Source organism: Struthio camelus, chromosome 4 (assembly GCF_040807025.1).
Source record: "Struthio camelus isolate bStrCam1 chromosome 4, bStrCam1.hap1, whole genome shotgun sequence".
Taxonomy (NCBI): Eukaryota; Metazoa; Chordata; class Aves; order Struthioniformes; family Struthionidae; genus Struthio; species Struthio camelus.
The window spans coordinates 9,922,129-9,949,672 of NC_090945.1; the positions used below are offsets into that span (position 1 = coordinate 9,922,129).

Below are 27,544 nucleotides of genomic sequence, written 5' to 3' on the forward strand. Positions count from 1 at the left end.
ATGCGGATTTCTCAGGAAAGGGCTCTGATCACTGACTGTCTATTGCAATTGCTAGGCACGTCTTTTGCCTCTTGGTGCTTTTTGTTAAATTACGTATAAGAGGATTGAGGTTAAGAGCGAGGAAGTGTGCAAGAACCTTGGCAGAGGTTTTGGGAACTCAAACTTTCAGAAAAGCTTTTGAGGATGTAGCTTAACATTCATTGACGAGTTTGGGCACAATCCTGACAGTAGCTACATGAGAGCAAGACTCTGACATGGAGCTGTTTTCAAGTTGTCACGGCCAGATGCAGCCCCAATCAATGTGAGGGTTAGAAGGTAAAATAAAACCCTGAAGAAAGGTCACGTGTGGTGACGGTGTCCTTGTGTGACAGGAGAGCCATGTAACTGCAGTCGAAAGCTCCTTTTCCCCTACCCTACCCAGGTAAATCACATCTGGGTTTTCCCAATAACACTGTGACAGGTATGACCCAAGCTAAAATTTCACACTTGATGGCATCTATCTTCACCTGTTCTCTGAGCGGCTCCACGTTTTAAAGCCTGCCCAATGGGATTACCAATCAAAGATGCAAGCAGAGCTGGAGCTCTGCTAAACCCTTCCTCTAAATTTTGGGAGAAGGTGAAAAAAACAGCCCTGTGTTTTCCAGCTTCACGTTTACTTAGTATTAAAGAAAAAAATAAAGGAATTACTCATCAATCAGCATCTCGGGGCCTGTAGAATAAAAACACCTTACCAAGGGAAATCTTAGACCAGTCAATGATGTGGGCTGTTCAGTCATCCAAGTTAGCGGGTGGGCGGAGAGGGGGCAATGACCACCCAAGAGCTCTTTTGGCGATGCAGTATGTGAAAAGACCAGAAGATAATGTCTCTGATGAGTTAGGAGGCGAGTTATACTCCCCTTCTCTCTCCGCTGCCTTTTGGTAGTAGCAATTCTTGTCAGCCTGTTAAAGAACCTAGGTTTTACAGCCTTTACCGCAAGCTAGTTTTGTGTCTAATTTTAACCACAAACGTGCTTTTTTTTTTTTCTTTATTCCACTACAGGAGTTACTGACCGTGAGCACTAATGAGGCAGTCGCATTCAGGGAGCATAAAGATCAAATGAAAAAGAAATTGCGCACTGCTTCCACTCCTCTCCAGAATTAGGAGGTAAGGGAGATCAATTTGTGAAGATAACTTCCACAGGCTACTGTGCCTGCGTTGACAGAGCATGTGCGTGTGCCTGAGAAAAGCTTTAATGCCTCTGAGCCATCATTGTAAGTGCAGATGCTTGCTTTTCTCTCCGTTGTATCTAATCCTATTTGGAAAAAGGCTCTTTAAAACCGCAGTCCTTGGCGAACACCAGTCTGTGAAGGTGCACGATTTTGAGAACAACTAGTAACGTGACAGCCTCGAGATAAGTAGCATGCCGCCATCTGCGTGCTCTGCAACTCACAACAAAGCACTTTTCAGAGTGAGCTCAGTCGAGACTAGAAGCTATTAAGTTATTAGCTGGATTCCTGGGGACCTAAAACACTTCATTTAGAGCCAAAGACTCACTGCTGCTGGCAGCATGTCTGGACAATGGAGGCATTCAAACCAGCACAGGACTAAGGGATTCAGAAAGTAAACAATAAGAGAAAGCCAAACTCTGTTGCAAAGATAGAGAGGGACAGTGAACAGAGCCTCCCGGCCTACATGACCTGCACTAATCTGCTTTTCGAGATGCCAAAAGACATTTGCATCAAAATGGGAAAGAGTGAGGAGTCTCCATGCCTGAAAAGTCACATTAGTCACTCTGTGCAGCTGTTCAACCAGGGATTGAACTCCTTCCAGCCCAATGAATTGGGAGGAGAGGAGAGAAGAAAAAAATAAACACACGTGCCACAGCGTAAGAGCACAAGGTGCAGGACTGAACAAAACCAGGTTCCAGGAGAAGAGATGCTGGGCAGGCGAGATGCAACACAACCACTGGCATGCCATGCAACGACAAAGCCTCCTGACAGAGAAAGACTCTGCCTTCCAGACTCTTCACAAGGCTAGTAAAGTTCAAGAAACAAAGTATTAATAAGGAGCAGACAGGGCACTTCTGCAACATTTCCTGGGCCTTCATATGGTGCAAAGGTCACTATGTCTTAATTGCAAAAACAGATTGGAACAAATCCAAAATATTTTAAAGCCCACTGGCGTTGAAATACGTTCTGTTTGTACCAAAACTCAGAAGCCATTTTGGCTACTGTAATGAACTTTCCTCAGCCAGAAGGCAAGTAGTAATGGATATTTTGCAAACGCTGCCACTCACCAAACATTTGTAGCCCTGTGGCCTCCAAAGTAATACTCCAAAAGGAAAGCGAGAAAGACTAGTTTGCTTCTGCAAAGCCACTTGACATCAGTTCTGGCACTGTAAAACAACAAAGAGAGGAGCTGGCTTGAATCTAGATCTCTTATTAATCAAATAGGCCCAATTCAGGGTGAGACTGGAACTTGCAGAGGTCTTACCCAAGCTGACCAACAATCATTGGTTTTAACTTCACATAACCCTCAAAACCCAAAGCAGAGTTAGGTAGTATCTCCCATCATCAAAGTTTGAGGTGATGCAGTGTTTGGGGAAAAACCTCTAGTTTTACGCATCACTAAAATTTAGACTACTAGTGCAGTAAGAACTGAAACAGGTGTGAATCACAGAATGGGTTTCTCCATCTTCTTTCACACGTGCACATTATATGTTACTGTCTCTGTAAAATATGAAGTTTTTACAAAAGGTCTGTAGTCCAGAAATTCTAATTGCTAACTCCCAAAAGGAATGAGATCTCTTCAAGGTCCGCAATTCCCTAGGTCTTAGCACAGCAAACTACCCCCAGAACTGCTCATGTCTTTTTTGAACCAGAACTAAATTTAAGATAGAGAGCCTCATGGTGCCTGAATCAAGAGGGAAGAAAAAAAAAATCAGATCATTCATAGATACAGATTCATAACAATATAATATAACAACAAAATTCAGGTCCTGAAAAGTACTGGTTCATTTGTTTGCTGTCTATTTATGGAAATCACTTGACAGAGACAGTTCAGATATGCTTCAGCGAGACATCAAGCTATACCAGGTAAGAGATGTGCTGTGTGATGCACATTCAAAGAGGATTTCACTCACAAGTAAGTGAGACACAGAACATATTGCCCATGTGATGAAAAGGGCTGATATCAAAGTGTGAGGGAGATAAATAAAGCACAGCCAACAGGATGATTCATATAACACACGTGCTTTTCCAGCAGGGTTCCTCTATCACCTTGACCTCTCTTTTGCTGTATTTCATAAGGAGGCGGAGATAAAAAGCAGCATACTTTGTTCTAATTAGCTCAGGAGCTAATAAATACACGACATCCAGCTCTGCCTTCAAAATAACTTCAGTGAAGTTGAAATGCAGGTCATGGAGCAGAATTTGGTCCACACAGTCTTGAAACATAGAGCAGAGATATCATAGGACCTACAACTATTGATACACCACAGCAATACAACATTCTGAAAAGCAGGAAGTAGAAAAACTGAGACAGGAAAAATGATCCGGGTGAAAAATATTCTGAGAGTTAAAAAACTGGAACTTTTACAATGGGCTCTGGAAACATTTGGCCATGAAGAAAATGCAAGACACTTATTTCCTCCCTCCCCCTTTTTTTTTTTCTTTTTCTTCCTTAAGGAGAAGAGTGGGATTTTTTTGGTTGAAGGGTTGACTTGAAGGAAAGAACACTGAAATCATTTCCTGGCTCTACTACTGATATTTTCTGTGACTGAGAGCAGTTAATAACTCTCCGTTGTGGAAAGAGGAATAAAACATTTTTTCTGTATTTAGTCTCATTATGGAGAATGTGGTGTCTCGGGCATTCAGGTCCACGTTCTGACTTTGAATAGCATCTCGTAAGAAAGAAGTTACAATCTAGCTAGTAACCGTCATGTAAACAGAATGCCAGAGCCAGAGATGATGCGCTCAAAACCCCACCATTTCCTGCAGTATTTGAGTTTCAGTTTGGCAAAACTTAAAGGAATTAGATAAAACTTCCATTCTGCTGAACCCTCATCCAAACCTCAACACTCAGCAACAGGAGAGAACCGGTTTTCTACTCGCAACAGTAGAAGGCTGCATCGGTTTGTTCTCTTTTCACTTACATTTAAGAGCTCAGTCTGCACATCAGACCTATAAAACAAACCCAACAACATGGGTAGCTTGTCTCCTTTATAGAGGTGCCCACTGAGGGATTCAGTAGTAACCACGAAAGGCACCTTTAAAGCCATTACCAAGTTTTTTCATCTTTTCTGACATGTACGGGTTGTTCCCATAACGGACAGGGGAGCTCCTTCAGCCAGGGGAATAGCGACTGAATTTGTTACGAATCCCAAAACACAACTCCTCATAGAAGATACAAACCTGAAGTCTGTGATCATATCCCCTCAGAGTTACTTCACTATGTATGTCAGAAACCCTGAATCACATTTGGAGAACACTTCCCCCTCCCCGGTACGCATGTTTTAGCCGTTCTTAGGGGAGGCTGTTGTAAAACCCAAGTATAGAAAAGCAAAAGACTGCTGGGGAAACGGTAACGGATCTTAACAGTTTGTGCCAAGCCGGGAAAGGGTGAACAAGTCAGAAGGAGCCTTGGCTGTAACATGCAGAAAGGAAGTAAGGACGAGGCGCTTACCAGCAAAGCCCAGCCTTATCTTAAGTGTTTCTGAGGTGTTTATGAAAAGTGTAGAGCATTTTACATCATGATGCAGGCTACCCAGAACAAAAGCATACCAGACACTGAGACCAGCCTTTGCATTCCATCCAGCTGGGAGTGCTAGCTTTGTTTACAAAGCATTTGTTTTTTGTGCTGAAAGGTGAAGCGAAATTCTTCAGATTTCTTATCTTCATAGTAGCTTGATCTGTAAACTCCCAAATCAGTGCTTCATATGTCTTACTTGCAGAAACTAAGATCACGGAACTATCACAGCTTAAGTTTTCCTACCTGCAATTCTTCGGCGATGTAACTTCACTTGCCATATAATTCTGACAGTACGGCTTCAGCATCGATTTTCATTCACAGTTCCTTCCATTATATCATCTTTCCTAGAAACACTTTAGAAAATACTTCTTACTACCTGTCTTTTGTAAGAGGCAGGGGACTACAAATAGTATTTCATACTTGCCCAGGAGCTGGAAAGGGAAGTGACGTGAGCTTTTTCTTGGCTGAAATGGACATCAAGATATGAATAACTTGGAAACAGCCCACCACATAGTAATAAGAGGGCTAAAACTATCTGTGTGTAATACTGCTAGACAGCGACATAGCTGTAGAAGCACATCTCGCACTCAGCAGAGAAAAGTGAGTCTCCATCTGTGGCAGGGCAAGCAAAGATCTGAGGCAAACACAAGTCAGACAGAGCCTTGAGCCGTTTCTTCGTTTTCGCCAAAGCAGCAGAGGATGAACAATTTTGCACAATTCTCAATAAATTACCCAGGCAACAACAGACTGCAAAGGAAAAAGAAAAACCCTAGTAAGCAAAAAACAGATCAAGACTGAATTTCAATGAAAGACTTCTTCCTTGTGAACGTGGAAAGAAACTCTTTCTTCATTCTTGGTATAACTAGATCCAGCTGAAGACAGGGGAAGGTCAGATGCACCACTGCTGACAGCTCACTCACATATGAGAACTTTAGCACAGTAATTAAGCAGATCCTGAATCACGCAGAACTCTGTTTAAATTCCTTGGATGCTGAACTGCAAGAGCAGGTGGACATGTGTGCATATGTGTGAGCGCTAGGAAAAGCGCAAGGGGTTTTAAGAATGCCCTGAACTTCTCTGAGTCCGCCAGGATGGGAAAAAAAGGGGAAAACGCACAGAAGTTCTTGATAGCAATGTGCCTTGTCCCTACGCAGCCTGCCTAAGCGCCAAGAAAAAAACCTCTTTCTACCCTTCCCCCACCTTCTTCCATGGGGCAGGGAGATCAAAGCGAGTCTAATGACACCGAGGATGGCTGTGTCCCAGCAGCACTGCAATGCCACACAAGCAGGCATCATGGCAAAAATCCCAATTGGAGGAAAATCACCAAGGCCAAGAGGGCACGGCATATGTTCCTTCCAATCAAAACAAAGGAAGCAATCTGTCTGCGTTGCTGGGCGCTCAAACGCAGCAGCCTTGAAACAGAGAACATGAAAACAAGACCACATGCGTAACAGGCAAATTAGATTCCTCAATACATACGTATCTTACGGTCACAACGCGGCTGAGGTTATATCTGCAAAGTAAAACCAACGAGGAAAGAACTACAAACGCAAAAGACAATGCAAGGAGCAGATATTGCTGATAAAGAGTAAAGATTTAACAAATCTTTTCAGTTGAAGGTACGTTTTTTAATTTATTGACAATTTCTTCATCTTGACAATGTCCCATTAATTTAGTACTTATTGTTCAATTTTAACTCACAGGTAGAGCTGTTCTCCTGGAACTTGGTTTGTGTTACCTTGTAAATCTCTGATAATCCAACAATGGTGTTTTTTCCCAGTTTTAGAGAAGCGGTTTAGAACATGAGCCATCCAAGATAAGTATTTGTTATCAGTGACATGACGGATTAGCACAGTGGTAATTATATGTCACAGGCCTCCAAAGACACTGGAAAAGTTCAGCCCGTTGCACGTTCCACAGTGACTCCTGTAAAGCTTGAGTGATTTACAGAATGAATTAAATGGAAAAACACGCACAAAGGCCTCAGACCAGCCAAAGCATGCAATGAAATACGATCCGTCTTAAACAGCAGACAAGTGAAGCTGCTCTTTCCTCTCAGGATTTAAGAGAAGACAGCCAGACTGAAAGCAAGACAGTTTCAGAAGACAACTGATACTGGGACTGTGTTAAGAAGTAACTTTTTTTAAACTCCTAGGATGCATTTTCCTTTAGAAAAATTAATAAATGGGCTTTCCTCTAACCACCTTATTTAAAACAAAATTAATGCTCAAGCTGAGTACAAGCTCCTCAGTCCTAAATGTTACATTTAATTCAAAATCAAACATCACTGGAAAAAACATCGTTTATCGCCTGGCCCAACACAAAGCATCAAGAAATCAGCTGGAACTGCTGATAGCAAAATTCAGAGCTTTGAAATAAGATGACAAGAATATTAAATGCAGAGAAAACATAAGCACACTACTAAAACTTTACGCTTTCTCTAACTTACTGAAGCAGGGTGGAGTTTTTAGAATACCACTGCATTCCCCTAATTGCACCGAGAAAAGTACAATGCCGCAACCAGAAAACACGGCGTAGAGAAAAGCGTGCACATTCACCCCACCTCTTCAGCTGCAGACTGCCTCAGCTGGGGCTCCCATCCACCAGCACAGCACAGAGCTTGAAAGTCCACAGAAGGTTACTGCCTGGCCTCCTCCTCCGGTGCGGGGACCGCTGAGCTGCTCATCAGTCAGCTGATAAACTGCTGCAGTTTGCAGTCAGGAGCTTTAAGGCAAACCAAAAGCAGTGATGATTTACTTCAAAACATCACACTGTAAACTGAGTGATTCAGCAGCTGATTCACGGTGGCTCAGCTGCCCAGGAGCGGGGAGTGGGGTGGGGTGGGGTGGACAGCTGGGAGCTGCAATGTCATCCATGCTATGCCATCCTCGCTAGTGAATCAGAGCCCTGACTATCGTTTCCGTAGCACACTTCATACCTCCTGCGTGCTTCAAGCTCGGCCTTTGGTCCATTTTCCATACAAGTGAAGAAATGGAAAATTGATATGGTCAATGGAAGTGGGAGCAGGCTGCCCTACATTACCACCACAAGAGTACCAGTGACCCCAGCACAGCATCAGATTCCTGCTAACCCTAGGGGATGTGAGCCATTTTATGTGACAAGGATGTAAACCTCTGTAATCCTAACCCGCTCACCTCAGGTGACTGAGGCCAAAAGATAAGTTTTCTCTACCTTGCCCGTTCACTATCTAAGAGTGGGTCTGAATGAGTTAACAGTGATAGCCAGCTTCAGAGAGATCTCTTCACATACGCATCCACGGTCAACAGAAAAAGCATCATCACATGCTTAGACCTGGCAGCTAAAAGAGCTTGGTTCTACTTCTGACTCTGCTATGAGCTTCTCACGTGGCTTTAGTCAAGTCACTCAGTTCCTCATTACTGCATTCCTCTCCTTGACAGTACAAAGAGGCATTAGTGTGTGGTTGTTTCCTTTCATTAAGTTCCAAGAAGCTTTTTCAAAAGGGGTAAAGAAGGTATATATCACTATATTAATGCCAGAAGCACAGCAGTAGCCTTAAGCACGAAGCTCTCTTGACATGGTTCCCTCTTCAACCTCATCAAAGCGAGACACCTTTTGAATTCAAAAGCTGTTGCTCTTTGCAGACATTCATACTTTGTCCTTTGGTAATACCTGCAATATGCTTAAGGAGAGCACCATTCCCTTTTATAATCATAATGGACAGCCAGGTTACAATTTGCAACAGCAAGCTACAGTAGTTGTTAATTTTATTTAACTGGTTCTATCTAAAACCTCATTACCAAACTTCTCTTTTCCATTTAGACGATTCAGAAAAACACTGGTTTGAGGCAAAAGGTTCACATAACCCCTGTTTTTGACTTTAGGACTAACTTACATTGCCATCAATGGTACAGCCTAGAACAGCGTTTTCACCGTCTGTGTCAGTAAAACAGCTACTTGAAAGCAATCCGCATTGCGAGTTTTTTCAGTAGAAATATTTCTGGTTAAAGCAAAACAAGAAAGTATATATGAAGAGCACGCAAAAATGTGTTTAGGCTGAAGGTAAATGAGGACAGTCCAATTTGACAGTAAAGAAAGCACATACAGTTCTCTGTCCAGATCAGTAGTTCTTGCATAACATCTATTTATACCTGGGCTGAATTATCAGCTAGTGGCTTCTAGACAAGAGTCAGGCTAGAGGTACGATGGACCTGTAAAACAACTGGCTCCCTTCAGCTAGACTGGCTTCTTGGGAAATCCCAAGGAGAACAGTCTACCTACGCTGACTTAAAAGACCTTTTTCCCTACTCTAGGCAGGGCCACAGCAGAAATCTCTTCCACCGACACACTGCATCTGCTGGTTTCGGTCAGCTTTACGACCTGGCAGCAGTTCCCATGCTCAACAGAAGGTGGACCGGACCCTCGGGTGCCACAATCAATAGGTCGAAGTCTTCTCACCTTTCAAACCATTACATCTGTTAAGTCAACACGCAGCAGGTATGGTATTTAACAAACACATACCAGCTTAGGTTGTAAAAGGATCATCATAAACACAGGTAGCCAAATCTCTGCATGGTGTTTAAGGGGAGGATCAACTCACAGCCCTGATGGACAGGTACTGTCAGGTCAGCATACTGCTCTGGCATAGAAAGCATCTGGCTTGTCCCAATGAAAGCAATTATCTTAGAAAATATCCCACTCCCCAGTATGACTCAAGCGTATTTATCCTCTGCCTTATTAGTTACGAATCTGAATGTCTCGGTACGCTGGCCAATGCAGACTCATAGCTTCCCAGGCTCCTCTCCTTAGTAGCCTATAATCTGGTATTTCTGGCCCTATTTTCAGAAGTGACAAGATATAAGCAGAATACATGACCTCATGGGAGGGGCAGGTAACCTGCGAAACGTTTTAGTCTAGGAAGACGACGCATTTTAATGACTCAAAAGCAAAACAGTCAGAATATGTGAGTCTGAGTCATGCAGTGCTACTCTGGAGCTACCTAGGAAGACAAAGCGCTGTATTACTTCCATGATCCTGCCCATTTTCTAATTAAAAATGCAGGCACACTGAGAGCCATCCTTGTATGTTCCTCACTGCAATAAATTAGTTTTTCTAATGCTACTTCTCATAGCAACTATAACAAAGGAGAAAATAACAGTAGCTTTTGGCTACAGGTAGCCAAAAGCCTCCTGTTTGTTAATTATCTAACACCCCCACTGCGGCTGCAAAATGCATTCTGGAACTGTTGTTTGCAAGCTGATTTTCCAGCAAAGCGCTCATTAGATGATGTGGCTCTGTCCCACAAACCACGCCAAGGAAAAGGCTTTTGTCAGTGCTGGCATGGTACTCTTGCACACCTGCTAACATTTTGAGAAACATACTCAAGTAGGAGCACCTGACCTGAAGTTTTGCCTCCTTACTTCATTCACACACAAATGGTTACCCTATTCCAACTGACAGCTTTTTTCTGTATCGCCCAGCTATCTACTGAAGGGCAGAACAGCGGTCAAATAACTGAAGAAAAGGAAGACGCACTGAGCTGTAACAAAAACAAAAGTGATGTTTTGTTTAGGGAGATTACATAAAGTCATAAGGAAATAAAGTGTTTGGAGCATCTCTATTTCTGCCTTCAGGAGCTGAGGAGTGACCTCTAGAGAATATGCTTTAAAATAAATCTCCTGGGACAGCTACCCTGCTCAAGCTGGAGCTTTGATACTCATCTCCCCAAATGGGAGAGAAGGAACTGCTCCTTGCAGTTAATGCAAGGAGCTCTACAGAAACAACAGGGACAGTTGCAAAGAACACCACACCCAAGTCAGAGATGCACAAGAATTAAGCGAGTACCACAAGCTCTCCTGTTCTCGAGTCTTTTGACAAGAACTCCCACCAGTTTTCTAGGCATAGTAACACTCTGTTAAAATCAGCACTAGCTCAAACACTGTTCCAGCTTCCCAACGTAAGATGACTGCTACCTTACATAGAAAGAAAAGTTGCTAAGCCTTCTGATTTAGAAAGCAAAGCTCTAGCAGGTAAACCATACAACGCTTTCTATACCTCCTCTCCGCTTTGCGACACCTAGCGCTTGATATTCAGAAACGCATTCCTGATACCAAGAGCCTGCAGCGTTCAGTGTTTTTGGCCGCAAACATCAATTAACCCACTCACAGCTGATCATTTCAAACAGAGATGCTTGACAGTACCTGTCCTAATGAGTTTTAAGTATTTGGCTCTAGAGCATACTTTCTAAACACAACATCCATGCCCAAGTAGCCAGGTGTGCAAATGTTGCTAGAAAAGATCCCACCTACAGTGCTGTCAGCTGCAGTACTGTGAGAGCACCAGACCCCCTACAGTAACGTAACATAACCTGCCAATACGACCAGCATACAGCTTCTTCCTACCTTCACTGCAAGACAAACCTCTTTTTTTTTTTTTTAATTACTCCATGATACACAAACAAACTCCTATGTTTGCTTTTTTCTTCTTCTTCAGGTACGTTCCTTCGCTAATGGGACTCGAATCTTAAACTGTGCTCGTTATTTTGAAACGCTGCAACAGTAACTCATCCTCCAGATCACAAAACAGGTATGATATCTTACCGCATTTCCAGGGGAGCATTTAGATAACTCATAAAACTGAAGCACAGGTAAACACACTGTGCCTCCCTACAAAAGCTCAGCAGAAAGAGGCTGTTAAGAACATAAACAAACAAGGATTTGTTGTACAACGTAAAAACATTCTCATCGGGTGCGTGGTGGTGCTGTTGCTGCTAGCTTAAGCCAAGATAAACCAGCACTTTCTTGTCTCTTTTACAAAAGCTTAAGAAAACCCAGAGCAGCTTGTTTCAGTCTTGCCTGTTTAAAGGAGCGATATCCCCATTCACTGGTTCAAAACCACAGCTAGGTCTTAGCTGTTAGTGCTCTCCAGCAGAGCTCACCAGCTATCTGCCTGTCCCAAGTATACTTAGCATTCATTTTTTAGCTGATTTGCAGATTCTCTCCAAGACACCTCATTTAGAAGCTATAGGATAAGGTTGAGAAAGCAAGAATTTCCACACCACCCCCAAAATCACTGGTCTCCGGGTCAGGAATGAAGCTTTTGAAATAGAGACACAGAATAGAAAGACAGCCTTGCTTGCCAGGGTCCCCATTTCCCACAGATGAGCTGGTATCTCAGACCACTCAGGCTTTAATCTCATTCAGAACAACCCTCCCAGCACTCCTTCCTTAGATGGACAGCTGCCTAGGGTACAGAATAACTCTTTGTTCATTGCTCTGTTTTGATTTCCCAGGCCATTCTCCTCCTTTGAGAGTAGCCAGCCCTCTTCCCCTCTCACAGGGGAATTCCTCTTAAAGAGTTTTCTTCACCCCTCAGTGCTATATTTAGCTTTACACGCATGCAGACGGGGAAACGTTGCTTGTTGTCGTGACTGCCTTGGTTTCCAGTCTGGCCTAGGCCCAGCATACTAGACATACCTGACAAGCAACGTGTCAGTGTCGGGCCATTTAACAACCCTTGCTCTCCCTCTGACCCTGAATTGCGATCTCCCCCACTCCCACCCTGCTTAGGGCACAGACCTGAAGTTTTACCTCAGTCATACATAGCAGATACCCAGAAAAAGAAAAGCCCAATTTTGGCTGCACCACACAGACACCTGTCCTGCCCACACACTCGATTTACACAGCCCTACAGTAACAACGTGCCTAATTCATGCTTTTTCATCACTCCCACCCAAAACAGCATACATCAGTTGAGTAGATAGATTTTTAGGAAAACAGGGAAAGCACCTCAAGGCATTATATATCCAAAGGAGAATAAAAAGGATTATGTCCAAGGAAGGATTTAGCTTCGGGACCCCCTTCCATTTTAACACAGGGAAGGGCGCCGAGAGAGGAGCCAACCTCCCACTGCCAAGTGCTTTTTCTGCCGGGTTAGCGTCTCTGCCCTCCCCGGTATCCCCGATCCCCCGGAAGCGAGCAGCTCAAACTACGCAGAATTCGGCAACTAATAAAACTAAAACGAGAAGAAAAAAAGGTCAAGAGAAAAGAAACCACGCGGCCGAGAGGAGGCAGATGGAGGGACCCCCCCCCCCCGCCCCGGCCCGTACCTGGAGGTGCCCGCAGGCGCTCCCAGCAGCAGCTCACCCTCCGCGCACCGGTCCCAGACGCTGCCTATTGCCCGCAGACGCGCATCGCCCCCGGCGCGGCGCGGCGCGGCGCGGCGCGGCTCGGCTCGCCCACTGCCGCCGCGCCGGGACTCCCGGGGCGGCGGGCGGAGCGCCGGGACGCGCCGCTCCCCGCCCCGGCCCGCCCCCGGACCCGGCCCGCCGCCCCTCCGCTCCGCTCGGCCGCGGCGCTGAGCGCTGCAGGGCTGCAGCCCCGGCTCCGCGAAAGGCGCAGCGGCACGGCGGCAGCCTGCCTAAGCGGGCTCCCCGGGCACAGAGTTTCAGCGTGCGTCTGAGGCGCGGCGGGATTTTGTAAGCGTTAATTTCAAACCTGAAAGTGAACAGCGGGGAGATAAGCTCAAGGGAGTGACCGTACGGGTTCAGAGCACAGAGCCGGTCTGCCCTGCCTCTCACCTCTACCGGTGGTTTTAAGTGAGTGCTTAGGGAAGAGCAAGAACAGAAGCATGTATGATACTTCCTCTGACTACTCTCTCAACTTGCATTTTCAGCACCAGAGATTTCCTGAGCCTGTTGCTGTCTGTTTAGTAACCCCCAACAGATCTCTCTTCCAAGTACTTAACCACTTCCCCCCTTCAGTCCATCCACAAAATTCTCAGGCAAAGACTTTCCCAGCTCTATTGCAGCTCCACAGAGAACCACTGTCTTCTACTTATTTGGAACCTAGCGCCTACTAGCTTCATCTCATATCCCCAGCTCTTGTACTGAGAGAGAAAGCGAACATTTTGTTCCTGCGCACCCTCCCCCGAGCATTTAGCCTTTTCTAGATTTCTTCCACAGTGTCCTAATTCACCTCTTTTCCAGGCTGAAGAGCCAGGCTTGACTCTTCCAGGCGTGACTCCGTCAGTCCACGCACAGGATCCAGATGTCTGATAATCCCTGTCATCCTTCTTTGTCCTTTTGCAGTACTTCTAAATCTTTTCAGAGGTGAGGGAAGCTGAACTGCACAGAGTAGTCAAGGTGCATTCAAACCACGGATTCAGGCAGTAGTACACCAACTTCCTCTGTTCTCAGTCCCCATCTAGTAATTCCTCATCAATATTTGCTTTGCCTTTTTGACTGCTACTGGCACTGAGCTGGAACCATCTATCAAGCATGGCCCCAATCTTCCAAACGAGCAGCAAAAGTCAGATTAGAGCCCGTCACGTGAAGCTAGCTACATGTATCAGATGTTTCAGTAATCGAAGAAAAACTCTTCTGAATAGGTAAATGCTTGCAAGACAGGCCTCTGGCAACTATTTCCTCACACAGCCATGAAAGGAGTACATAAACCCAAGTTACTTTGGCCAGGTTGATTTTGGGGACAGTCACACAGCCCTGCCTCTCTGCATTTCAATTCTCTAAATTAAGTTTTTAAAAGGAAATACTTTAAAGGCTCTTTTTGAAGCAATTCAGCAGGCAAGATAACCAACTAGTAAAGGGATCCCAGTGATAAGACCTTTTGCCCACGCAATTCCTTTTTTGGAATTAGGATTTCAATAAACGTGTGTGTGATCTCACTGACGATTCAAGAAGTGGCTTCCAAGTCATCAACAAAGATTCTGAATTCTCATAAAAGCCTGGTCTTCCCCTTTGCACAGTATCAGCAAAGTATAATGACAGGACGTTGGAATGCTATTTCTGAAAGAACATGACACAATGCCAAGTCAGAGGTCACAGCCTTTACGCATGTATTTCAGTCCTTTCCCACTTTGATGAATTATGTCAGAGGACGGTGCTACCTGTTTTCCACAGGCTCTGCTCAGTGACATTTCTAGCTCCATTTCCTGGCTGTAACAGATTTTCCAATTCAATAAACTACTTAAGAACTAACTCTGCATATCGAACCTTGCTTAAGTTTTGCTCCCCCCTCAAATCTCTTCACAAGATAGTTCCTGCTGTCTTCACCTAGACTTCACCTAGCTAGGAAGGATTTCCCCTTTCCCCTTTTGCCCCTCACCCCTTATATATGAACACAAACATTCATTTTTTCCTCACCTCACCTCCTGTATTTTCAGACATGATCTTGTACTTGCAGCAGAAATACTTTACCGAAGTAACTGCACGTACGGACACATAATCCTGGTTGATCTTGGTCCCAGCTGACAAGAGCAAAGCCAGAACGTGGGCTTCCTGGCAGAGAAGACTGCCCACGAGGAGAAACGGGGTGGTACAGTCAACAACACACCGCATATGAATCAGCAGTACTGCACTACTGCGAGCCTGGCAAATGCTACAGCTCACTGGGCTGTAGTGACAGAATTATCACGTTAAGCAATTGAGGTAATTTGAGTGCTGTGCTTGGCATCGCTCAGGACTCATTTTGAGTAGTGCAAGCAGTTATGAATAACTTGGCAAGAGTTCAGAGAAGATCAAAAATTGTAAGGAAGTAACAGAAATACAGTTATGAGTCAACATTTCAAAAGCAGGACGTGCCCAATCTGGACACCTCAGATGCTTTGCTTATTTATTCTTCCCATTTTATTATGGTAGTGGTCACAACAGCAACATCGATGAAGGGAGTTAAGCACAAACAAAAACTAAAACTAAAAAAAAAACACAGATGGGGAGTGATTAATCCAATTAGATTGATGCTCACTAAATAGATTCTATGCAGGTAATGTTATCAGAAAATGCAGACCTGGGTCCCATAGTTGGATTTGCTGGCATAAGAAACAGCATCTAGGCTGAGCTCTAACACAGCACCCTCCACTGCGGTAGAGATAGAGACTAGTGAATTGAATTGCAAATGTATTTTACAGTTTTCACATTCAGACGAATGCTTCACTTCAGAACCAAGTTGTGTTTTAGGAGAGGAAAGATTCTTTCATCTAGTAGACCCTGGAAAACTCTGGGCCAATATATGCCGACAAAATTACAGTTCAAGCTAATTGTAACAAGGCTCCTGGGCTTACAAACCAATTCCAGAAAAAGCAGAGTGAAACGCAAACACCAACTGCCGAAGAAACAGGGGTCTAACTCCCAAAATTTCAATACTGACACACAGTGGATAATTTTGGGTTCTTTTTTTTTTTTTTTTTTAAGATAGTTTGGGTTACTTTTTTTTTGACGATGAGTACCTGAGCCCATAAGCTTTGTATTAGCATATTCATATTATCCAGTCTTTCTCTAAAACGCAGGGATTAGAAGTTAAAGAGAATGAAAGCAAGGTTAAGGATTTCATGTCATCATATCACTTGAGGAAATGAGGCTTTAGAAAAATCAGCAAACTTGGGAATACTGACAACGGACGATTAGAGTTGCTAATTCTATGCAGTTTCTGTTGTGGACTGACTTCCGTTGTGTGGTTGAAAAATCTCTCTACGGATAACACAACCCACTCCCCCTTCCCTGTTTTAAATTTCAACCACTTTTGTCTTACCTATGAGGAATTTGGGTGACACTAAAGCAGGTTTTAAGGATATACATTTTTAAGTTCAAAGAAAAGTTGTCTACAACTCTGTTCACAAGAAGGGAGGTCAGTTCTGAATCTAGTACAAGAGCTAGTGTGAGCTTTAGACCCTAGCTTGACAAGACTGTAAACTAGTAATATTACTAGCCTTTTTCTCCCCTTCTACTTTTAACAGCAAACCTGTTACCTTTATCCTTCCAAGTCCCCAACTACTCATATACCTATTTCCCTCATTACACTGCAGACAATTCTAGCACTGAATTTATACATCCAGCACGTAAGACCTTAAGATCTTTCACTCAATACAAGCCCAGTCAATAGTGTTGCACAGAAACATTTGGCTGGTCCTTCCCGAAGGTAATCATTAACTCAGCTTTGAATTTAGCACCTCCAAGAGGAGCCAAGAACATGGATCTGTTTCATGCTTTCCCTGCTGCTCTTTGCTTGAAAATAGATTTTATCTATATTAGAAAATACCTACTGGCACTGCACTACTCATAGGAGATAACCTGATAATTCATATTCCAAGTGAGTATACGTACACAGTTGATGCTGCATTTGCGCTAATTATTATACAGCGACATACTGGGTTTATCCTGACCCCGCACAGCACTGTTTGTGCTAAGAGCTACAGGCAAACTCTTACAACTTCCAAGTGATAAACTAGAAACCACTTGCCTCAGTTTACCCAGCGATCTTCTACTGGTTAGAGCGCAAAGGTACTGCTAGCAAAACAGTTAAGTGATGCTGAATTATAAGCATTAAGGCAGAATATTCTCTTTTCTTTCAGCAAGTGACTATCTGGACAGTTCTCTGCTAAAGTAATGGGAAACGATCAGCTCAACTAGCTCGTACCTAGCTGCTGTAACTCCGTAGGAACCATCAAAAAAGAAGAATTGAGAGGAAATGATGGATAATTTTTTTTACTGAGTATTTGCTAACGTGTAAATATACAAATTCCTACTCCGTGGTTCATAGCACTTCACTGCCTAAAGCAGGAAGACATCAGGTTTCATTTAAGTCCCACGTTTATTCACATTGAACCTTAACTAGGACCACATTAAAAACAGATTACAAATCATTTAAGAGCTATTAATGCTGCCAAAACTAACCTGTGGTTTTAAACAAGGGGAAGGTCAAAGCAAATGAAAAGTAGCACTTAACTCTCCGTAGAGAAGGCATGTTGAATAGAGCGCGCATAATATATATCTGGCATTTCAGAAAGTACTCAGAAGAATCCCATACACAAAGAATATTCTTGACACAGATGCATGAGAGTGTGAAGTCAAACGTGTCATCCATTCAAAAATAAGGCTTTAATCTGGCAATATTAGCACACCTATTTAACTTTGTACATAGAACTCTTACTGAAATCATTGAGACAGCTGCACAAGTGAAAGCACTGGCAGAATCAAACATCAAAACTCTCAGATTCTTTTGGTTTTCAAAGAATTGCTTCAAATTCAATTTACAACGTAAACAGTTAGACTGGGGGCTCAGCCCAGCAGATCAGTTAAACATGGCCTTAGCTTCAAGCTTGAAATTAAGCACATGCCTCAGTGATTTGCCAAAGGCGGATCCAAGCACACTTTTAAATGTGCATCAGATAGAGCGGTTTAACACTGCAATTGTAGTTGTGCGTGGGATTAAGAGATGTGCAAGTACTCAGACCACTATACTGGTGAGCAGATAGTGCTTCCTGTAATTAAGATGCAGCATTTTTTGTAATAAGACTTCGGTTTTTGCTCTTATCAACTCTGTCAAGATATGAACAATTTGAGCTAAAATTGTCGAGGGCAGATGCCCAAGTACAGGCTGATTGCAAATTTCAGCTAAAAGTGTTCATTCTTTCCTGAAAAAGATGGTGGATAAAAATCCATTATTTGGCTTTTGTTCCTGTGTTTATTACAGCTTTTTCATTTGCTACCGTTACCTTTCAAAGGAAGGTCATCTGTCACAAAGCCTTGGACAGCGACTTGAATTTTGGAAGAACACATTCACTGTAGTTTGCTTTTATGTTTTTATGCAAGTACTGCCCAAATTCATTTCTGAAAGCCCTCTGTTTACTCTACAAGCATATAGGAGTATTTAGCAGCACAAATCCTTAAGATGTTCTCAGGACTGACAATGATCCAGTTCCAGGCTTCAGGGGCTGAGCTGGACTTTCACCAACGTAACCACCCTAAGCCTCCGTACCACTGGGCGTCAGAGCTGAGAAGATGGAGACGGTGGTCTTGTGCTCTCCATGCTAGCACCAAGACAACGTGAAAGAGGGGGAAAAAGATCAACTGAGATGTGAAGGGATCAAATACTACTTGCTGGGCAGAAACCAAATGGGACAAGGAAACTGAGTGTTGGCATAATACAGTTAAGGAGAAACCTCACAGAAGAAAACAAAATTGCAGCTGTTTTTTCTCTAGAGTCTGTCTCCAATGGATCTCAATGCTCATTGAATAGGAGACAACCTACTCAAACATATAAACTTATCTAGCAGGCAAACGAGTAGCGAGTAGCGCATGTACCTCCTGAAGCCCAGCCCATACGCTAATACTTCAGAGGCTACAAAGCAACTGGAATAAAGTAAGAGGGATCCAACTCCTTTTTTTTTTTTTTTTTTTTTAAAAACCTCAGAGCTCGCATGGGTATTCTGTCGTTTAGGTGCGTCACAACAAGATGCCTAACAACGAAGATCAAGTCTTGAAAACCATTCACCTTTGAGCCTAACTGCTGCCCTGGGTGGGGACCAGAGGGGAAAGATCCACATCCGTGAGCAGTGTTATTTTCTCTCCCAAATGACAAGGAAAGCATATCTGAGCTATGGCTCATATAACCTGAGGCTTTCTCATGTGAGGTATCACATAGTCCTGCTCTCTTTTCTGGGAAACCTCTGTGTGAGGCAAACAGTGAAGATGACAGCACCAAATGGCTTGTCACAACACAATTCCAGCCTAAGGAGAACAACCAGCTTCACACACTCTTTCATCATATCTAACTCTTGATCATCTTGACCTTTCCCCAGGAAGGCCAGCACGAGCGTGAGGTATCTGTGAATAAAACCAGATAAGGCTGAAATTATGTGGGAGAAGGAGCCTCAGCTCTCAAGGACATGCAGCAACTCCTTCATTTAAGACAGCTTATAGACCGCTTCTTGAGAGTCTTACTGAATCCTTGCATATTAAAGCCGAGTGCAGCCACTCACCATGATGAAAGATGCCAGGATTTGGCCTATATATTTATACGTTACTATAAGTTGTTATAAATTATAAATGCATAGCATATGCAACAAGGAAACAGCCCTCTGTGCCTTTCCACGTGAACATAACTGACAGAAGTGTTAAAGATGCTTTACAAAGTTTGAAATAAACCAAAGGAGTACAGCTCAATGCATAAGTTTCACTTGTTCCTTATAACCCTCGCACGCAGGCAGATAAAGCGGGTAAAGCTGATATCAATCCAGTATTAAGAGGAAAAGGTCTTCATTCATTGCAAACACTTGCATTCTTGATGACCTCTGCTCAACTGAACTCAAATGAATAAATTCTACAGAGTGGGATAATTAAATTTCCTATTTATTTATATAAAACTTCCCCAAAGTGTCTGATTAATAACTACCTGCAAATTTGACAAATATTCAGCCTTGTCTTAAAGATGCAAAAACTGAGGCATTTTCAAAGGTGCAAAATGTAGTAAGTGAACATCTAACACCAGGAATAGAACTGAATCCCGAGTCACAAGTCGCCTTTGACTGCCAGAACCCGCTGTACTGGGAGGTATTCCTAACTGTAAAGCAGGCTACTCAGAATAAATAAAATACCTTGCACAAGTATTTTTTTAACCTGTGGACAAAAGCTCTATATTTAGGACCTTGTCTGATGGCGTACGCGTGAAGTGGAAATACAGGGGAAACTGGAATACTGCCAAATGTGAGCTGACTTCTGCTGCTACTGGGTAACTGCAGATGGTTCAGACTGAGGCAGTGCCATGTGCCTTCAGCTTTAAAAACCCCAAGCCCCTCCTTTAGTAGTGTTCCAAAGCTGGATGTTGGGATCCTTATTTCTGTTTAGTTACTGATTTATGGTTGCTATTGCTGGAGGCTTCCCCCGCCCCCAGCATAAAGAAACATTTACAACCCCACCTTCTCTTACCTCCCCTCCTCCCCCTTTCTTCTTTCAGCCTGACATGCTCTCAAATGCTACCTGCCAGACTGCAGCAATCACCCTGAGAATGGTAAGTAATTTCCTTATTGACAGCCTCCCATTTACTCTGACATCTGCCAGCACTCCCTGACACTTGAATAAGCATTAAGACATTAACAGTCTGGCACAGGTTTAAGGTTTGAATAATAATGTTCTGTAGATCCACCATGCGCACACACCCACAGACACAGGCAGCCAAGAAGAGGCTTGTGCACTAAACTTGGCCATCCTCGGGGCCCGGAGAGGGCTGCAGTAGGGGTTGTGGCAGCGACAGATTTATCTGCCTGGATGAACTGCCGTCTTTTGTCATTCCAGACAATGAGGCCTGATCCATAACCAGTAAAGCACTGCACGTCTTTCCATTTACTGCACTAGGACTGGGATCTGGGCTATGAAAAACAGACTCTCTCGTTTCGGGAATAACAGGGAAGAGCAAACAGAAACAAAGGAAGTTTTCAGAAAACAAACAAACAAACAAACAAGCCTTCCCCTCCCAAAGCCACAACCAACCCCTTTTTCTGAATTATGCAACATACTTAAACCCTCCCTGGACTGCTGAACTGGAATAGGAGAGCTTTATTGTACTACAAGTATCATAGACAAAATATTCTCAATTTTAAAGGATTATCAAAATGAGAAAGTCATCTGATTATGTTTGATTGAAGTAATCGGTTATACTAACACACGGTTTATTTCTCTCGTAAGCGTGCTTAGCATGTAGCCACTCCTGGATTCCGATACGATGGATGATATATTAGCTTAAAAGATATTCTCTTCTATTGCTTCCAACCATACCAACCACGTCAGACTATTTCAGAGAGGAAATTCGTCCTTTTAACCTGCAGCAGTGATGGCTCTTAGACAAACCTCAAAGCTAGTAAAAAGGCTTCTGCACCAGACGACTTGCCTCGCAGATGTTTAACAAACTTGACAGCGCCCTCTAAAAGTCTTTGGATAGAGTTCAGTCATCTCTACCCACAACCAGTACACAAAGGATTCAAAGGCTTCATAAACCACAACTTTTGTTTTTAAGTATGGATAAAACATGCACATGTATTTCTCCACGCTTCCTGTTCTGTGAAGGCAGCTGGGATATTTTCCCCCATCATGTGCTGCCAGATGGGCTTACAGTTCAGCAGAAAAGACAGGGTAAATGAAGAGAAGTCCCGAAACCCAAGAAAAAAGTGCTTTCAATACATGTAAGGTGGTAATTTAATTGCAGCCCAACAAGGAAAAAGAAAGATTTATTATGTCTGAGAGTAGTTTAATGGCCTATATGAAAGGAATTTGGAGACCTCTGTCTAGTTCCAGGGAAGGCATCCACAGTTTCAAAACTATCATCGCTATCTCCACCAGCTGCATGCAGAATAGCGTTCCTGTTCTGCAAGTATGTTACTGGCAGAAAATGCTGAGAACCCATCCCAAACCAGAACGCAAATTCAAAATTGCACCCAAAATGCGAACCTCCATGAACAATCCCAGACATTTCAGATTGAAATTTCCATTCACAGTGTTTTAAAAAGCTTACTTTCAATTTCAAATGTTTACATCATTTTAAACCTTATTCAGTATAAATTAACCGACATGTGAAAACAAAGCTCAGCTTCAATAAAAGACTGACATTTTTTACATTTAGAAATACTTAAGGAGATATGTGAACAATTTCAAATCTTTTTCCGCTGTTTTTTTTTTCTGGGAGGAGCGTTTTAGTTGTGTGTATGTGTGTGTGTGTGTGTTTTTTTTTTTTTTTCTCCAAAAATAGCTGCCTTTTTTCTTAACAGTTTTGGGTTTTGCAAGTTTGATCAAGAGGGAAAAAAGCATCACAGGAAAATTTCCTACCCTCTCCACTTAATTGAAAGGTTGCCTGCTGAGCACCCAGCTGTCCCCTGCCAGCTTCCAGTGGAGAGGAGCTTTGCAAACCTCTACACAGAGAAATCCTTCTTGAAGCCCTCTCCCCCCCGGAAACACACACACGCACATAACAGAGCGGCTGCTACACCCAAAGCTAGGAAGACACCTGGCTCTTAGCCATCAACCCCTTTTTTAGGGTGATGTACGTCTCCCAGAACGTCTGGAACAAACATTGCCGAGTTCACAGGCTGCAGGAGATATCAGCCACCACACAGGACGCTCAAGGGAAAAAAACAAACCAAACCAAACTATTCTCCAGCTACAGGTACCAGCCCTGGCTATGCATCTGTGCGGGGAGGTATGCATCTCTTCCGCCCAAATCTGCTAAGACTTTCCTTTCCTGGAAAATTGCTAAGGTAGAAAGGATAGAAGCTGATAGCGTTGTCTTTTCTCCTGTTGCTCTCTGCACCTGTAAAGACTGGCCGTTTATTCAGTAGTTTTAACGGGCGGAAAATGAACTCAGCAACATCACAAATGAAATGGCATAGGATTAGTAGCTTACACTGACATGATTTGACTTTTCATTGCTGCATTCTATTAAGTAATACTTGTTTAAAAACTGTTTTAAATGTTACTTTATCCAACAGAAATCCATTCAAAACAGCCTTTTAACAGAACAAATAGCGCATGCTTAAACACTTGTCTAAATACAGTTTTGCAGGCATGTATTTACACTCGTGATAGGCTGCAACTCTTGTCTGCCATGTCACTTCACTAGCTTTCAATGGCAGTTTGCCTTTTTTTTTTGCCTCTTATACTACAATAAAGAGAAAAGACACTCTGCCAGAAACCAGCGTTCAGATTCTGCAAACTGTTATGCACATACTCGACATTAATAGGAGCTGACCCAAGAGAGAAATTAATGTAAATTAATCATTTACACACTTCAGACTGAGCATGAGCACAGGTATGTAGGACAGAGACCTACAGGAAGGACGTTTACACTGAAGAGTATAATTTCTCCCTTGTATTTACAGAAGTGTCCAAATATTATTGCTTTATTGTCATCGTATACTTAGGACAGCTATAGTACTTTATCAGAGCGTGACCGCAACCATGTAAGATGTTTCTCGTCACCTTTCGCTTTCATGTTGGGATGAACACCGCTGTGTGCGAGGCAGTTAGGAGAGATGCATCAGGAGACTAATTTAAAAAAGACAGATGGAGGCTTACGTTCTAATTTTGTTGTTTTAATGAACTCCCACCTCTTCCTTGCACCTAAGCAATGACACAGCCAGTGTGAGAATTCAAAACCACCACAGCGGTTAAGAGCAAAAGCGCTTATAAAAGAATCTGAAAACAAGTCTCTGGAAATAAGTAGTGCCACAGTTTCCGTTCTTCTGGGTTACTGGGGGAAGGTTTGTACTCACCTTTCATACTGCAGCAACAATCAGAATTATCTTCTCATTTTTCAGTAGTTCAGGTCATTTAGCCAACTCCAAAGATATTATCACAAATCTTAGTGTTAGATACCTTCCTCCCTTACATCAAAAGAAATTTTCTAAGTTTAGAAAAAAAAAAAACCCTCAGTTTTCCTTCTTTGTTTGGTTTTACATGAGTTTAATGGCAATTAAGAGCAGCTTATATATATGACCTAAGCGTATTTCTAAGCCTAAAAACCTAGAAGGCAAATAAACGTAATCCCATTTTTATATTATGGTTTTTCAGCTAATCTCTCATTTGTTTGGGAGAAAGAAGAGGTAGAGAGGGAGGCTGGACATACCATCTGTGGCTCTCCTGTATGTCTCACAGTTTACGTAGTCTTTGTTTTCAGGCACAAGAAAGCGTAGATGACAAATACAGCACGCATCTACTCTGGCTTCCCTCGGAGCATGCAGGAAAAATATTTTGTGAAAATTAAAACAATAATTTCTTTTTTACTTCTCAATGTGAATAAAATATTGTCACAAAATAACTTTCCTTTAGCCTTCCAACAGAGAATTTGGATAAAATATCATTTACTACCCATTAGTCAACTAGCTGGTATAAATCAGCACAGTTCTATGTATTTCTCAGGAATCCGTATACATTATTGTACTGTCTTAGGGTCTGGCTTGTACCTTCCATTCTCCAGCACAGGGGACAATTTGGCTCTCAAAGTACAGCTTGCTGAGGATAATCTATGTAAAAAGACTACATCCTACAAAGTTAATAATCGTTGTTTGAGAACAGGATTAGTTTAACAGAAGGCTTAGGCACAACTCACTATGCCAAAGGAGCAGGTGGCATTATGCATAGCCATGCCTAAGTTTCTGCCTCTACTGGTGAACACAAATATTTTTTGTGAACACAAATATTTATTGTGATCACAGCCAAAAGAATCTTTGCTTTTGCTGAACAGTCAAGCACTGGCTCTGACTTCCAAGATCTCCTTCACTTCCCTTATCTGCTTGTGGACAGGGACATATGGGCCTTGTTTCACGTTACTCACTCACACAGATCAGAGGTTACCCTTGTAATCGTTCTGACTTCCGCAGCACAAAGCTCTACGAACCATGTCATAAGAAATTCCTTTTATGTATTATGCACTGGGAGAGGGAAGGAGGGAAGACACTTGAATAAGCGAGGGCAGACTGGGCAAAAAAGCTGAACAACAAAAGCAGGAACAAAACTTCAGGCTGCAGAAGGTAATGGGGGGGGGGGGTTGCGGTTCCTAAGAGAAAAATCAGAGAACTTTATGTTCTTTTTTCACTAAACCATTTGATTACCATGTAAGCGCTATACAGCTGCGCTGTTGTCAAATTGGAAGAACGCTAGCAAGGAACAGTGTAAAATTCATAGGATTGTAAGGCTGCTAGAAGTACCTAAGTACCTTTGGGTCACTCACATATAAAGATCCCAAGCCTGCAACTGGGTGCCTTCAAAAGCAAAGGCAGGTGGATCGCACACTGTTTTTCTAGAGTAAACGTCAGATTGGCGGATTCCAGTTTTAGAAAAACCATAGGCTCTCTCCACCCCTCAAAACAGGATACAAATCAGAGCTGCTGAAATACAAAATTGATAGGTGCATGTCTGTCAAGAAAGACGGACAAAGGAAGAAACTGCTCTGTGAAACCTTGGAGACAACACTGCCAATGGGTATCGACAGCTCTAAGGAACTGAAAGTAAGGAGCAAAGCGGTCTTCTCCTGGTTCCACCACTGTTGTTTCCCACAGCTGTACATGCATCATTTCCTCTCTGTGGCTCTGCTTCTCTTTAAGTGTTCATCTATAGGGTAAGCTCTTCAGTGCAGAAAGGAAAGCTTGGGTGTCTGTGCGCTTGCACAACACAAGAACAGGACAGAAGTACAGGCACATGGTTGCAGAATGAGCTGAAAAATGTAGCCTAGAAAATCAGGATGACAGATTCACATGTGAGAGAATATTTGATTTTCCTGAGCAGCGCTCACTTGAAATCTTTGGACAAATGCAGAACTATAAGTAACGTACCCTTGGCTAAGCCCTCAACTGAAGCCGAGTCACTGCACTGTGCAACACCTTGCAGTACTGCAAGTGCAGATCATTTTGTTCATTGCCTCAGTTTTCACCCAGTAATCAAGTACTGCAGGCATTTTACTCTCTTGCGTGTGGCTTAAAAAGATAACATATCTTCATCTATGCTGATTTCTACGCAACTCTGACTCTAACATGATTTTCCCAATTTATGAACCGGAACGTTTCAATTTAGTCCATTAATTTCCAGTGTGTTAAAAACGTGTCAATGTTTAGCATAACTCACACAAATGTTAACCAGCTGCGTCACACATCTGAGGCACTGTCCTAGACATTTAATGCTTGTTCAATCAAGAAAGATTTTGAAGGCTTCCAATGCCTCAATTCTATTTAGCCTCAAGGAGCTGGTCAGTGAAACTCACCTGCTCCTGATCCGACTCTAGCACGAAAGCTGAAGTGCAGTTTCCGCAAATCAACTCCTCCTAGGGAAACATCTGGAGTGTGTGTGTGTGCGCGCACGCGCGCACGTGCGGGGGGGAACTAATATTTAACTAACCACAGCACATGCCTGAAGAAAAGAAACTTCAAGCAAGGCTTTCAGAAGGCCTCTGAAGCACATAAAAGGAAAGTGCAAGTTCTCAGCCAAAGTAAAAGCTCCAGCTCTCCCCCGAGTCCCTGACCTGCCTTTCTGATGCTCCAACCCTTCATGACTCACCAGCTCTTCTGGCATCTAAACATTCTTTATGGTGAAGGCATACGCCATAGCCACATCTCTGTAGCATCAGCTGGAAATTACAGCAAGGAACCAATACTTAAAAGTGAAGAACTTAATGGAGCAAATACGGAGGCTTTATTATAAAAAGAAAGCATCTTAGAAGGCAGCAACATTCCTACCATCCTGCTGTACAGAATTAAGTTTCATGAAGGAAACAGGAAAGGAAACTGTTAACCAAAAATGTCGTCTTCTCCATCCTGTGTGGGGAAAAAAAAAGGCCTTACGTTCCTCCAGACCTTTGTATCTACCCGTAAAGTAGCTGAGATCATGGCCCAACATCTTATGTGCTGCCCAAGGACCTGGGCCATGCCAGGCCTTACTAGCCATGTGTGACAGTATAATTCTAAACTACCAAAGCTGAAATGGCAAAAATTAACCCCCCTTTTTCACTGTGGACGAAGTGAAGCACAAAGACTTGGCCAAGATCACACAAGAAGGAATTAAACTCAAACATCATACCAGCAACCCTGCTTTTACATTCAGGGACTTTCTGGAAAGAACAGCTGCAAAACGTTAAGGTCACTGCTCACTGTTTTGGCATGAAAGCCATATATTTCAGTTGCTTAAGCATCATGACCCAACCTGGCATGAGAACCTTACATCCTGAAACCAAAAACAAAAGGGAACCTCAAGATTTAGCTGATCTCTGGAAAGGTGCATTTTGGGAAGCTGATGCTCTCCTAACCGAGATTCACTGTGAACTTGGGGGCAGAGGGGTACCTGAAGCAACCCAACACACCTCCTTCGTTACCTAGATAAAGCACACTGGAGACGAACTCCACCCCCCCCCCCCCGCCACAGGCCTTGAATACAACGCCAGTCTTTTTATCCACACACATTATCAATTGGGTATTTTCCAACTCAGCTGCCACAAGCCATCTAAGCTCCGTCTCAAATGCATTTATACATTTTAAAAACAGAGATCAGTATTACAAAACAAAAAGATACAA

General features: G+C 43.1%; 1 protein-coding gene across 12 annotated transcripts in view; it reads right to left on the bottom strand.

Moving 5' to 3' along the window:
• RASGEF1B (RasGEF domain family member 1B) overlaps window positions 1-27,544 on the bottom strand; it is a 132,879-nt gene that overhangs the window by 22,698 nt on the left and 82,637 nt on the right. The window contains exons 1-3 of one of the 12 annotated variants that reach the window (XM_009669282.2): window positions 14,868-14,888; window positions 7,293-7,453; window positions 2,277-2,375 (exon numbers count right to left, since the gene is read on the bottom strand). The exons of 1 other annotated variant lie outside the window; for it this stretch is intronic. Coding sequence is in view for 1 of the 11 variants with exons in the window: in XM_009669281.2 (XP_009667576.1) it covers window positions 14,868-14,891 (24 nt within the window). In the remaining 10 variants the exon portion in view is untranslated. Of the gene's footprint in view, window positions 1-2,276; window positions 2,376-7,292; window positions 7,454-12,815; window positions 13,000-13,203; window positions 13,302-14,867; window positions 15,010-27,544 lie in introns of those variants that run through there. 10 more of the 12 variants (XM_068941341.1, XM_068941339.1, XM_009669284.2 and 7 more) reach the window with 10 other exon arrangements.